The 13905-nt window shown below is 42.8% G+C and overlaps 1 protein-coding gene across 2 annotated transcripts in view; it reads right to left on the bottom strand.

Annotated features, from left to right (window-relative positions):
• The window catches only part of LOC137603981 (inositol polyphosphate-5-phosphatase A), a 153317-nt gene that overhangs the window by 63182 nt on the left and 76230 nt on the right, over positions 1-13905 (bottom strand). For both annotated transcript variants that reach the window (XM_068327887.1, XM_068327888.1), the window contains exons 7-8: positions 12113-12165; positions 11015-11134 (exon numbers count right to left, since the gene is read on the bottom strand). In XM_068327887.1, coding sequence (XP_068183988.1) covers positions 11015-11134; positions 12113-12165 — 173 coding nt within the window. The remainder of the gene's footprint in view (positions 1-11014; positions 11135-12112; positions 12166-13905) is intronic.

The raw sequence follows: 13905 nt of genomic DNA, 5'->3' as shown, positions 1-13905 counted from the left end.
TTTTTGTCCTATTTGAGAGAATTTATAAACATCTCAGTCCTGAACGCTACATTGGTGGCAGTGATGGGAGCTGCTCACAGTATTATAGGATGTATTTATGCATGTTTGACTAAGGATGACATCACTGATATGTATATATATATATGTGTGTGTGTGTGTGTATGTGTATATATATGTGTGTGTGTGTGTGTATATATATTATATATATATATATATATATATATATATATGGCGGGCCGTGCATTTCACACCTATATAGACGTCACACAACTACGTCACAACAAAACCCACTGAAATGACAATAATTTATGACCCCACAGCTAGAGAAACTAAATGCAGACATGCACTAACACACTACTAGATGTTGCATCACCTCTATCCGGTATAAAACAGGCTGTTTTCCAGCAGGGAAACAAGTCTCTGTGTATTTCCACTACAATCACACAGCTGCACAAGTGCACCACATTATTTACACACATTGCAGGAGAGCAATAATTTTTTTTTAGCATATTTGTCATTTTATTTTGTGACAATTGATTTGATATAAATTTAATTAAAGTACATTAAATATGAAAACTTATATAAATGAAATGCTTGTACTCACAGAAATATCTGTTCAAACGGCTGATTTAAACACAAAATCCATTCTCCTTTGTTTCCTCAAGAACACTCCGTTAACTAGAACAGGTTAACTAGAACAGGTTAACTAGAACAGGTTAGCTAGTTCAGGTTAGCTTGTTCAGGTTAGCTAGAACAGGTTAACTAGAACAGGTTAACTAGAACAGGTTAGCTAGTTCAGGTTAGCTAGTTCAGGTTAGCTAGAACAGGTTAACTAGAACAGGTTAGCTAGAACAGGTTAGCTAGTTCAGGTTAGCTAGAACAGGTTAGCTAGAACAGGTTAGCTAGTTCAGGTTAGCCAGAACAGGTTAGCTGGTTCAGATTAGCTAGTTCAGGTTAGCTAGTTCAGGTTAGCTAGTTCAGGTTAACTAGAACAGGTTAACTAGAACAGGTTAGCTAGTTCAGGTTAGCTAGTTCAGGTTAGCTAGAACAGGTTAGCTAGTTCACGTTAGCTAGAACATGTTAGCTAGTTCACGTTAGCTAGTTCAGGTTAGCTATTTCAGGTTAGCTATTTCAGAGTAGCTAGTTCAGGTTAGCTAGAACAGGTTAGCTAGAACAGGTTAGCTAGTTCAGGTTAGCCAGAACAGGTTAGCTAGTTCAGATTAGCTAGTTCAGGTTAGCTAGTTCAGGTTAGCTAGTTCAGGTTAACTAGAACAGGTTAACTAGAACAGGTTAGCTAGTTCAGGTTAGCTAGTTCAGGTTAGCTAGAACAGGTTAGCTAGTTCACGTTAGCTAGAACATGTTAGCTAGTTCACGTTAGCTAGTTCAGGTTAGCTATTTCAGGTTAGCTATTTCAGAGTAGCTAGTTCAGGTTAGCTAGAAAAGGTTAGCTAGAACAGGTTAGCTAGTTCAGGTTAGCTAGTTCAGGTTAGCTTGTTCAGGTTAGCTAGAACAGGTTAACTAGAACAGGTTAACTAGAACAGGTTAGCTAGTTCAGGTTAGCTAGTTCAGGTTAGCTAGAACAGGTTAGCTAGAATAGGTTAACTAGAACAGGTTAGCTAGAACAGATTAGCTAGTTCAGGTTAGCCAGAACAGGTTAGCTAGTTCAGATTAGCTAGAACAGGTTAGCTAGTTCAGGTTAGCTAGTTCAGGTTAGCTAGAACAGGTTAGCTAGTTCAGGTTAACTAGAACAGGTTAACTAGAACAGGTTAGCTAGAATAGGTTAACTAGAACAGGTTAGCTAGTTCAGGTTAGCTAGTTCAGGTTAGCTAGAACAGGTTAGCTAGTTCACGTTAGCTAGAACATGTTAGCTAGTTCAGGTTAGCTAGTTCAGGTTAGCTATTTCAGGTTAGCTATTTCAGAGTAGCTACTTCAGGTTAGCTAGAACAGGTTAGCTACAACAGGTTAGCTGCTACAGGTTAGCTAGTTCAGGTTAGCTAGTTCAGGTTAGCTAGAACAGGTTAGCTAGCAGGTTAGCTATAACAGGTTAACTCCTTCAGGGATCAGACCCTCCTCTCAGTGAGCTTCTCTTCATATGTGCGTCTGCATAGCGTCTGCATAGCCCCGCCTTCTCAGAGTGAGTATCCAATCACAGGACACATCCATGTTATATAAACGTGAAGCCAGCTAGAAGGCCTAAGTGTAGCCCTCATGATCTGATTGGCTATCGCATCTGTCTATTAACTATATGTTCCTGTTCACTCACATTGCAGGGAGACCTGCATTCTGGATTCTGAAGGTCCTGGGCAGATTTCATTCAACCTGGCAACACAAGCTAGCTGAATTCTGATTGGATAAAACCTATCTAACCTAAAAAAAACCCACTTACACAGTGTTGGCCTATGTCACATTATATCCCAATGTATATTTATATATTTATACACATATTTGAATATTTGTTATATATTATAATATATTTGTTTAAAGAAAATGCATTAAAATATAATTAACTTTTATCATGAATATCATGATTTCTGGTTATGTTAGACCAGCAGAGAAGGCCTTGCTGGCCCTGACCACCCACCACTGTGTGTGTGTGTGTGTGTGTGTGTGTGTGTGTGTGTGTGTGTGTGTGTGTGTGTGTGTGTGTGTGTGTGTGTGTGGCCACACCTATACATATATATTTATGTATAGGTGTGTGTGTGTGTGTGTGTGTGTGTGTGTGTGTGTTTCTGCAACGTGGAGATCTCTCTCCACTAGTGCCTGCAGCTTTGTCCATTAACAGCCGTGTCTGACACACACTGGCTGCTGTTTTGTCCTCTCGGTATCAGTCACAGGTCAGAAGGTAACACTCTGTTTACATGCTCGTTTCCTAAAGCACTCATGGTGAGCCGCTGGAGTGAAAGTTCACTTTTTTCTTGGCCTTTGTGAGGGAAACGAAGAATTGCAACATAGCTACAGAAATTGGGCGTGGAAGGGGTCTGAGAGTGGGGGGTCCTAAGCTTGGGGCCCTTCATCACTGACCCTCACCCTCAGCAGGGGCCCCATTAGCCTCGTCAGCACAGTTCATCTGGCAGACTGTAATGGACAAAGACATACTCCTTTACAGTCTATAAACATGCATCTGCTGCTGCAGACCAGGACGTTCACACGGGTTCTCCTCATTGAGGTTGGGGCTCAGGCTATTGTAAGGCCTTCTCTGGGGCCACACCAAAGAGGTTAGATGCTAATACAAGATTGCTGCTGACTCTGGTCCCAGCCTTCTTAATCCACCATCAGAAAGCTCTACTGTGATCTTTTTCTGTCAAACGCAAATAAAGAACACACTCATGTGTACAGCACACAAACAAAAAACACACAACCAAGAATACTGAGGACAGCATCCTAGTCTCAGGCATTAACATTTGACATTAATACGTTAGAAGACGGCATAAAGCAGCTGGCTCCATCACTCTCTCCCTGGATTACACGCTGGGATTGACAGCTAAACCATAACAGACAGTCTATAAGGGATTATAAGGGTGCAGCGAGGGGCCATGTCATTATTACATTGACAAGATGGCTCACCCAAAGTTGGCCGGTCAGATTCAACTTCACACACAATAGCTGTACTCAGAAAAGTCAACCATTGTCAGTTAAAGTGTAGAATTTGGGAGACTGTTAACATTGTGAAGAATGTGCTGGGGGACATCTTCTTGAATAGCCCCGGGGTGGCCCCCGACAGGACCTTTGACACCACAGGACAGCTTACCCCTCACACCCCTGTTAGGGTGGTGAAGCCCACCCCCACCAAGAACACCAGGAAAGATGAGGTGATGGGGGGGGCACGAGGATGTCAATGCGGTCACAGGAAGGTTAACCGATAAGTCAAATCAAACTCTGGGGAGGGGGGGACAGCTTTGAGAAAAGGTGGACCCAACGTATCAGTGTCAGGAACAGAAACGTTGGGTTTGGTCTCGGCAAATTCCTACTGTCAGTATCAGATGACCGTTTGGGTTGTGGGTCACTCCGGAGACTCTGCTGGGGCTGTCATTCAACTGACTGGGAGCATGGACCAAACAGAACATGTGGAGACATTTGAATTGTCTAAACCCAAAGAAGCTGAATGACTACAAGAAGAGGAGACGGGGAAAACAATGATGGTGATGAAACTAAAGTACATGCATGGAAACACTGAATGTTTCTGTTGTTTGTCACACTAATACTAAAACAGGCTATGCTCTCTATTTTTATTATGTGTTGAGTTAAATGAAATGAAATCACAAATCAACACAAACCAGGAAGACGGCTGCAGGAAAACAAACATGCAGCTGCATGAACAGTGCAAGTATCTGGGCTCTCATCTATATTACATCATATGAAACTGATTATATCATAAACAATATACACTATCAATACTTTTACCTGTTTAGGTAACAATGACATTTTGATGTCAAAGGTGGTTGTCTGCATGATCAAATAAGAACAACTGATATTCAGAACCAAGAGAAACAAAGTTGGACCGAACAAATCTGTTAAGAGCCCAATCTAAATTCTAAAGATGTTTAGACACTGTGTGTGAAATACATAAACCAGACTACCATCAGCTGATTCATCTAAACTAAAACTAAACTCCAGCACACGGGCTCTGCTCTGTTACTGCTGTCTGGAAAGTCAGTTCATTTGATCTGTTGTACAAACTGTCAGGGAATCAGGTTTACATCAACACTGGTCAGGCATTGGATGGTGATTTCTCAATGTGTGTGTGTGTGTGTGTGTGTGTGTGTGTGTGTGTGTGTGTGTGTGTGTGTGTGTGTGTGTGTGTGTGTGTGTGTGTGTCTCACAGTTCCTCAGAATGACTGCTGGAGAACCGTGTTTGTGTGTGAAATTAACACGCCTAGTGTGAGCAAGATTAACCTCTGCTCCTGCAGGCCTGCCAGGGTGTCGCGATCCAGAGTGACACTAAACACACACAAACACAAACACACACACACACACACACATACACACATACACACATACAGACACACATTCATAGACCAAAACAAATTGCTATACTATGATTTGTACATAACTGTTGTTTGTGTAATAAAATTCAGTAAGAACAGAGCGTGTCTCCATGAGGCATGGAAGACGCATTGACAAATATGGACATTGAGCACTCAGTATGGAAACTCTCACACACACACACACACACACACACACACACACACACACACACACACACACACACACACACACACACACACACACACACACACACACACACACACACACACACACACACAGTCTTAATAAATTCTTTCTGGCTTTATGGAGGATCGCCCCGTGATTATCCAGTCCCCCCTCCAGCAGATCAACATGTCTATTGGCTGAGACTCAGCAGCCTTTCTCTTCTCTTTCAGCCTGTTGTTCTGGGAACGGCCTAAAGAGAAACATTTAGATTGGAGTGCTCTTTGAGGCGCTCTGACAGTTGACTGATGACCATCCAGAAGATTACAAAGCATCGCTGTGTGGTGGCCAGTGTGGCCCACTGCCTCCCCATGGGAAACTAATTGCTTTGAATTGTTAACGGCAACATTATTTTTCTGCCAGTCATTGCTTTTCAATGCCCAGAAAATGAGCATGAAACAAGCCTTTTCAGTGAACAAAACAGTTAAATGTCCCCAATGTTGATCAAATTAACTTCAACACTGTGACAATGGACTATATTGGTGTGAAAATAATGGTGCACCACAAAGGATGCCATTGTGCAGGGATTTCACAGTTGTAATGTAAAACTGTTGTCCCCTGAACTGGACCAGCCACTCTGAATGGAGGCTGGAAAAAGGAAACAAACTTCACTGCACAAAAGGGGTTTTAAGGACGAGAGGGGGGAAATGCTAATTTTATCTCATGCTATAATTTCATTTCTATTGCCTGGACAAGGAAACATTATGAGCATTTATATCATTACACAATTTGTTTGGTGCATGAAAAAATGTATTTTTATTTCTTCTATTTTAATAATTAGTTTTTTTATGCCAGTAAATCGTAAGTACTCTTTTTGATCTACAGTAATACCTTGAGATACAAGCTGCTCGACATACCGAGTTGTTTGCCAGCATGTGAGCAAATATTCGAGATATGATCCGTGCTTTGGGATCCACTAGTTGGTGGAAAGATACGACATCAGATGAGACCAGATCTCGTTCTCGTTCGTGGAGTAAAGACGTAGCTCATGTGTTCTTGTGATCTTTGCATTTCTTTTCATATTTTATCATTGTTTATGTGACTTCCATACATCCATTTTCATTCACTAGTCGGGTCGCAGGGGCAGCAACTTTAACAGGGAGCCCCAAACTTCCCTTTCCCCCCACATCCACCAGCTCTGACTGGGGGGTTCCAAGGCGTTCCCAGGCCAGTCTTCTTCTTCTTCTTTTGCTTTGGGCTTTTCCCTTCAGGGGTCGCCATAGCCAGTCAGTGTCCTCCATCTAACCCTGTCTTCTGCATCCTGTCTCCTGTCTTTTCCTCAGTGACACTGTCTCTAGATCAAACAACATCGCTGTTCCCACCACGGTTTTGTACACCCAGTGTTGAGATATAATCCCTCCACCTGGTCCTGGGTCTGCCCCGAGGTCTCCTCCCAACTGGACGTGCCAGAAACACCTCCCTAGGGAGGCGTCCTGGAGGCATCCGCACCAGATGCCCAAACCACCTCAACTGACTCCTTTCCATGTGAAGGAGCAGCGGCTCTACTCTGAGCCCCTCGTGAACAGCAGTGTTTCTCACCTTATCTCTAAGGGAGACACCAGCTATCCACCTGAGAAAGACCATTTCCGCCGCTTGTATCTGCGATCTGGTTCTTTGGGTCATGACCCATCGCTCATGACCATAGATGAGGGTAGGAACGAAGATTGAACGGTAGATGGAGAGCTTTGCCTCTCGACTTAGCTCCCTCTTTGTGACAACAGTGCGATAAAGCGACTGCAATACCGCTCCTGCTGCCCCAACACTCTGTCCAATCTCACATTTCATCATTCCCTCACTTGTGACAAGACCCCAATACAGTGATCCCTTGCTATAACGCGGTTTACTTTTCACGGTTTCGCTACTTCACGGATTTGCATCGTGCATTGTGTTCTGCATTCTGATTGGCTAAAAAGTCACTCCGCTTCTTCTCTACCTGTGCGTCAATAACGTTGCAGTTTAATGTGTACACATACGTAAAACAGTTTGCCAAATTTACATTACGTATGTGCAAATTCTCTTGCAATTTTGAGTTTCTCTAAAACCCATAATGTCGACAAAATGCTCTGAACCGACAAAAGCACCTGCGGCAGGACCCAAATGGCAGCGGAAGATGCTATCTATCCCAGATGAAGTTAAACTTCTGGACACACTAAGGGAAGGTAAAAGCTATGCGGCTGTAGGTCGGCATTATGGAATTAATGAATCTTCCGTTCGTTCAATAAAGAAGGAAGAAAAAACATAAGGACGACAGCAGCAATAAGTTTTAATAAGGATGCAAAAAGGGTTGCAACTGTCCGCAACAAGACCATGGTAAGGATGGAGTCTGCATTAGCTCTGTGGATTAATGACTGCAGGAAAAAAACATTACAGGTGTACGTTACACTTCTCCAACATAATCGATGGTGGCATGTCAGTGTATACGGATCTTTTTGCAAATAAAAAAAAAGAGTGACAACAACTGCCTATCACTATGTTCTTCTCCCGAACAAACACACCTGCACTGCGGGCTTCAAAAGAAGAAAACACTGCAGAGCAGAGTCAGGACGCAGCGACTCAGTCTGAAGAGCAGTGAAATACACCTGAGTCACTATTTGTCCGACTGTACTTTGTATTTTTTTCAAAATCATTTAAATTTTCTCCCGTATAATCCAATTACTCGGGTCGCGGTGGGCGGTGCTAATCTCCGCAATTTGAAGCCTTCTGTTCACATTGATGATTAAAACTATTATTTGACAGTACAGTACAGAAGTTATTTGTTGAAAAAATGTTTCTAAAGTACTTTTATTTGTGAAACAAATGTTTGAGCCTTTAAAATGGTTTCTTTCGGCACTATCCCAGACTTCCACGCAATATTAAAGAGGTGTGTCATCCACGACAGCCCCTCAACACCCAGAGCCTTCAGCATTTCCGGGCAAATCTCATCAACCCCCGGGGCTTTGCCACCGTGAAGTTGTTTGACTACCCCGGTGACTCCGTCCAGAGATATTGACTCAAATCACCCATCATCCTCCAGCTCTGCCTCTGCAACAGAGGACGGGTCAGTTGGGGTAGTTAGATTCAGGAGTTCCTCAAAGTGTTCCTTCCACCGACCGACAACCTCCTCAGTCGAGGTCAACAGTGTCCCATCCTTGCTGTATACAGCTTGGATGGTCCCCCGTTTCCCCCTCCTGAGGTGTCGGACAGTCCTCCAGAACAACTTTGGTGCTGTCCTAAAGTCCTTCTCCATGGTCTCTCCGAACTTCTCCCACACCTCTGTTTTGCCTCCATCACAGCCGAGGCTGCAGTCCTGCTGACCTGTCGGTACCCTGCAACTGCTTCAGGAGTCCCACAGCTCTCAGCTGCAGCTTCAGCAATGGAAGCTTTGAACATCGACCATTCAGGTTCGATGCCCCCAGCCTCAACAGGGGATGCAAGAGAAGCTCCTTCAGAGGTGGGGGTTGAAGGCCTCGAGGACAGAGTCCTCCTCCAGACGTTTCCAGTTCACCTGCACTACTTGTTTGGGCTTACCAATCTACAATGGTAAAGTCTACATGTCTACTGGTTGATAAAGGGTTTTTGTAATTTAGCCAGTTTGGGGCTTTTTTTTACAAGGTTGAAATGAACTAAAATGATTTTAGTTATTTTAAATGGGGAAAACTTGGTTGAGTTGCCAGTTGTTTGACTTATGAGCTCGGTCACTGAAATAATTACACTTGATTCTCAAGGTACACCTACAAAGGCATATGCATGTATGGTATCCTTGGTACATACATGTGTTTTCAAAGAACTGGAAGGAGAGAAGGAGAAAAAGCCAATTTTGCTTTGTTCTAAATCCAAAAGGACCTCAACATCGCTGCAGACTATGGACCAATGTGTTCTGATGTTACTCAACAGGCAGATTCGTGCCTTCTGATTCATGTTCTGATAAGGCCTTGGAGCAAGAAGCATAGAAAGATGTTTTGGGGTTTGAAAGGATGATCAGACATCTTCCATATGGGCCATTAGATTCATCACAAGAACTGAAGCCCAAATTAGGTGAAGGCTGAAGGTTTTATGCTCAGCAACACAACTCTGTCCCCAGCAGTGATCCAACTACTGAGAAACTACAACCCCACCTCCTTCCCCATTCCATAATGAGAGATTAAAGCTCAGAGAGAGGGAAGACAGAGAGGAGAGGAGAGGAGAGGAGAGGAGAGGGAAGAGAGAGAAGGAGGGTGAGTTTGGCTTTAAATATTGTGCCTGTCCCTTTTTGTGGGGGTAGGAGTCACAATTAGGACAATGGCAAAAAAGATGGTTCCCAACCAGCTGCTGAATAGGAACACTGTTGGTGGTAGCGCCTTATTCAAAGCCTGGCCTGGTCACATTGTCCTCCCAGATTGGCAGAGGAGAATGGAGTTTGCTGGTGGCTGCCAAAAGGTTAGCGGTCTCTGTGAAAGGACCAACCCATTATTCACTGCCCTTTACAGAGCCCCAGCACCCTTTGTGCTCTTCCTCCCTTCCCTCTCCACCGACGGCTTTTTCTCAGTCCGGTGCTTCGGATCTGTGATCGGAGGATTTCCCCCAAACTCAGCGACTGAGTCCTTACTTTCCCGCCTCTATAACCACAGCAAGGACAGTTCGGGTAACTGGAAAATATGAGGAACACCCCACCACCTCCCTGCTAGACGCTGCTTGTGCCTCATCCCCACCCGTGTGAAAAAAGAACCTGGAAGCGATTTGACACCGGAATAACATCAGGGTTACCATTCTCAACGCAATAGAATTTATAAAAGAGTGTGGAAACTGTTCCTCAATGAATGCAACTCCTATTCAAGCCCCCCAGCCATACAATTAAACCTTACAGGCTTCTGTTTGGGTACATTTACAAAGGAACTTTTTAAAATAAATCAACTGAAGAAGCAAGCTAGAAGAAGAGGAAATACCATGAAAACCCTAGAATGTAAGGATCAACACGACAACTTAAATCCAGTGCAATGAGAACTCCTCAAGTTGATTCTGACTTCATCTTTCCTTCTGTTAACCATGAATCATTCTGATATCACTTAGAACATTCAGAACAAGTATAAAATACCTTAAAAACATACAGTAACCCCTCGCTTGTTTGCGTTTCAAGATGCATGGCTTCACCACAGTGTTGATTTTTAGTAGGTAGTCACGTGATAGCGTACGCACACGCTATTGGCTGACAGCAACTGGTTAATGTGTTCCAGGACCACCCATGAAATATGAAATTCCACGATAGAGCGACAAATTTTATTACTTAGGGTAATTTAAACGTTCATGAACCCCCCCCCCCCCCATACAGATATTAAACCACCTTCTGTCAGTGTTTCCTTTAAAACACTCTGATAGACTGTTTAAAACACTTTTGTGTCTCATGGAAGTGCGCTGCGTTCCGTGAGTCACATGTTATTGGCTGTCAGCCTATAACATGTGCGTACAGTATCACGTGACTGCCCACTAAAAATCTGTGATGTAGTGAAGCCATGAGGGGTTACTGTATTAATGTTATTCAGTCTGTGCCCTTAAAAGTACACAATAGCAGAGCCCCCCCAGTCTGCTGGGGGAGCCTCTGTCACTAGTGAGTGTAGTCACTACGGGGTGTCGTGTTTTGTCTCCTCAAAATGTAGTCAAAGAGGTAAAGATGGCGTAGAATGTCAGGACAATGAATTCCAGTGAAACAAGGTGACTACAGGTGAAATGAGCTGGACCTGTGTCTGTGAGGGCGTACAGGAACCCACGTGTGCTGGACGTGGTTTTGCATAATGGTGGATGAAAAGCTGACATTAAGACGTTGAGCTAACAGGCGTGTGCAGCATGTACATACCTGTCTAAGACGTAACCCAGAGCCTTCTGCCTCGTCCCAGAGTACACAGACGGACTCTTCTCCCACGCCACCAAGTTGGACGCATCGTGGAAAAGGTGGATGTTGACCAGATCAAAGGCGCTGCGATGAAAGAACAACGTGTGATCAGTGATGATCACCACTGATTGGATCAGGACATCCAGACTAACTAGATAACACCACACTGAGGGGGAACAGTCTGTACGTGGAGTCTCCTGGGGTCTGACGACAGGCTCTTGAATTTTACACATCCTCTTAAATTTATATGTTTTTTTTTCTCTTGCAGCAGAATCATTACGTCCAGGAAAGAATGTGAGCCCCCGAACAATGTCCCTTCAGAAACTCTTCCACCTGTCTTGTGAAAACACTCTGGTGGAAAACAAAGTGTTCTTTCTTTTGTCACAAATTCAAATCTTAGTCGAATTATTGTTGGGAAAGAATCATTTGAATGTATATTTGAAGAAATGCAAACTGACATTTCATTCTACCGTACTGTCGTTGTTTAAGCTGTTATTATGATAAATGTGTAATCAGGTGGGGGGGTTCCTTTACTTTTCAGTAGAAAAACAATCAGCTTCATTCATTCAGCTCTATTTTCTGAGGTCTTTTAACGTCTGTAACACGTGAGGGTGGGGGGCACCAACAGACACCCACTCTGGTCTAAAGGGCTTCCTGCTCAGTGAACACCTGACAGATGCACACCTGCATCAGACTGTCTGTCTGTCCCGTCTCAAATCTGGTCTCTGTCCTTCACCAGCCTCCACTACACACCTTCAGCTCTCCCCCTCGTGTCCGCTTTATGTCAGATTACAATCTCTGTCCCTTCTTAATCCCTGACCCCCAACCCCGTGTTAACGGCACTGAAGAACAGTTTTGTATTAATCCCCTAAAGGTTCACCTGGTGTAATTTTTTTTTGGTCATCTATCACATGAAGTGCTGGACTAACCTGATTCCATCCAATCAGGTGCAGCTGTGACTCTGTGCTCGTGGTGAAACATCTCTGACTGCTCTGTTACATCTGTACATCTAATCCAGTCAAGCTGAGATGATCTAGGGGGGGCAGATGGTATTAAACTTACCACTCAGCCAGGGCCCATCGGGTTCTGATGAATCCCTTTCTGGACCACTTGCACTGCAGAATAGAGAGAATCAAATTAGCATGAAGGATAAAATTAGAGCTTAGCATAGATTAATCTGTCATTAAAAGGCCAACAGAAGTCCTGTTTATGATGAAATAACACAGTCCAGAAGAGAAAGGCTTCAGGTCGTTTGAAGACGTTTCTCTCATCCAAGTATCAACGGCAAAAGTGATGTGCATTTTTTGTGACGGCAAAATGTAGCTGTCCGGGTAGACCCTGGAACCAGTTTACATTGTTAACTGGTTCCAGGTAGACCCTGGAACCAGTTTACATTGTTAACTGGTTCCAGGTAGACCCTGGAACCAGTTTACATTGTTAACTGGTTCCAGGTAGACCCTGGAACCAGTTTACATTGTTAACTGGTTCCAGGAGACGTGACGTAACCCAAAAAACAACGTCAGTCGAATTAACTTGATTCTAGGCTAAACCAAACTGACCGTATCCAGTCCTGTCCTGTAGTTTGTGTTTGAATGCATTTGTAACAATATTTGTTTAATATGAACTGATTTTAAGGTTACAGACAAATTAGATTTTTTAATATAACAAACATGATGCAGGTCACAGGATTTTACAGTTCCAATATTATTGGTGGACAGACGTAAATTCAGGAGTCGGGTTGGGGGGGGCAGCAGCTTCAATAGGGAGCCCCAAACTTCCCTCTCCCCCCACATCCACCAGCTCTGACTGGGGGTGTTTGTTTTTCTTTCTGAATTTGGGTAAAGTGATGAAAATCATTTTTATTTTTCCGTGCATTTTTTTTAAATTGACGTATAATTAAGAACGACTTCACTAGAAACATAAGCCGAGGTAAACCTGTATTATATTAACTTATATAAATGGTACAATTTTTATTGCAGCCATGGACAAATAGTTACACACAGCAATAGACAACATGTGATTTCTGCCTCTATAAGAGTTTAGCACTCCTGGATATAAACACTTTTACCCTTTACTTGTACACACATGTACTTTAATATGTGTGAAACAAAAAGGGTTCAGAATTTATATCTAAATTTAAGCTGGAAAATGAATATCCTATTCTTCACAGAGCAAAACATGCTTTAATTCATCAAATATATGACACATATAACAATAACATACATGTGAATGACCCTTCCAAGCATTCCAAGAGACGACAAGAAACCTCTGGGTTACAGAGTGTTTGCTCCACTTCATTAAGGTACACACACCATTAAATCACACTGCTTTGAGCCTTTATTACAGACATTTATAAAAACACAGTAAACCCATGAAAGCTTTGTTAGCTTAGCCTCAGCTGTGTGCTTGATATCCCCATGTCAAGACTGAAAAGCAAACAATGACAACTCATGAATCAAGAAGAATCATTCTGTTTGTATTGTTTTTTTTCAGTCAAAATAAGAAAGAAACACACTGAAGGAACATTACTCTATAAATCTATTTATAACTCTATGATGTATTTTAGATGAAGAAATCTTTATTAATTCCAGTTATGCTTCTTCCCTGTCAGATAATTTTTCTTGTTTGTTGTCTATATCCTCTTAAATCAAGTATTTATTTATTTTATGACGTCTTTTTTTTAACAGAAAATCCAAAATGAATGGCTGCCTAATTACACACCACCAGCCTTGAGTTAATTATCCTATCACAGGTCCAGAGATGGTTCTCAAGCAGCACATGATTCAACATGAAGCCGGTTATTAAATCAGAGACAAATTGATGCTGTGAGTGTTCTCATTCTGAATAGATAAATA

This window comes from Antennarius striatus, chromosome 11 (genome assembly GCF_040054535.1).
Source record: "Antennarius striatus isolate MH-2024 chromosome 11, ASM4005453v1, whole genome shotgun sequence".
In the NCBI taxonomy this organism is placed as follows: domain Eukaryota; kingdom Metazoa; phylum Chordata; class Actinopteri; order Lophiiformes; family Antennariidae; genus Antennarius; species Antennarius striatus.
This window is presented reverse-complemented; position numbering and strand designations above follow the sequence as displayed.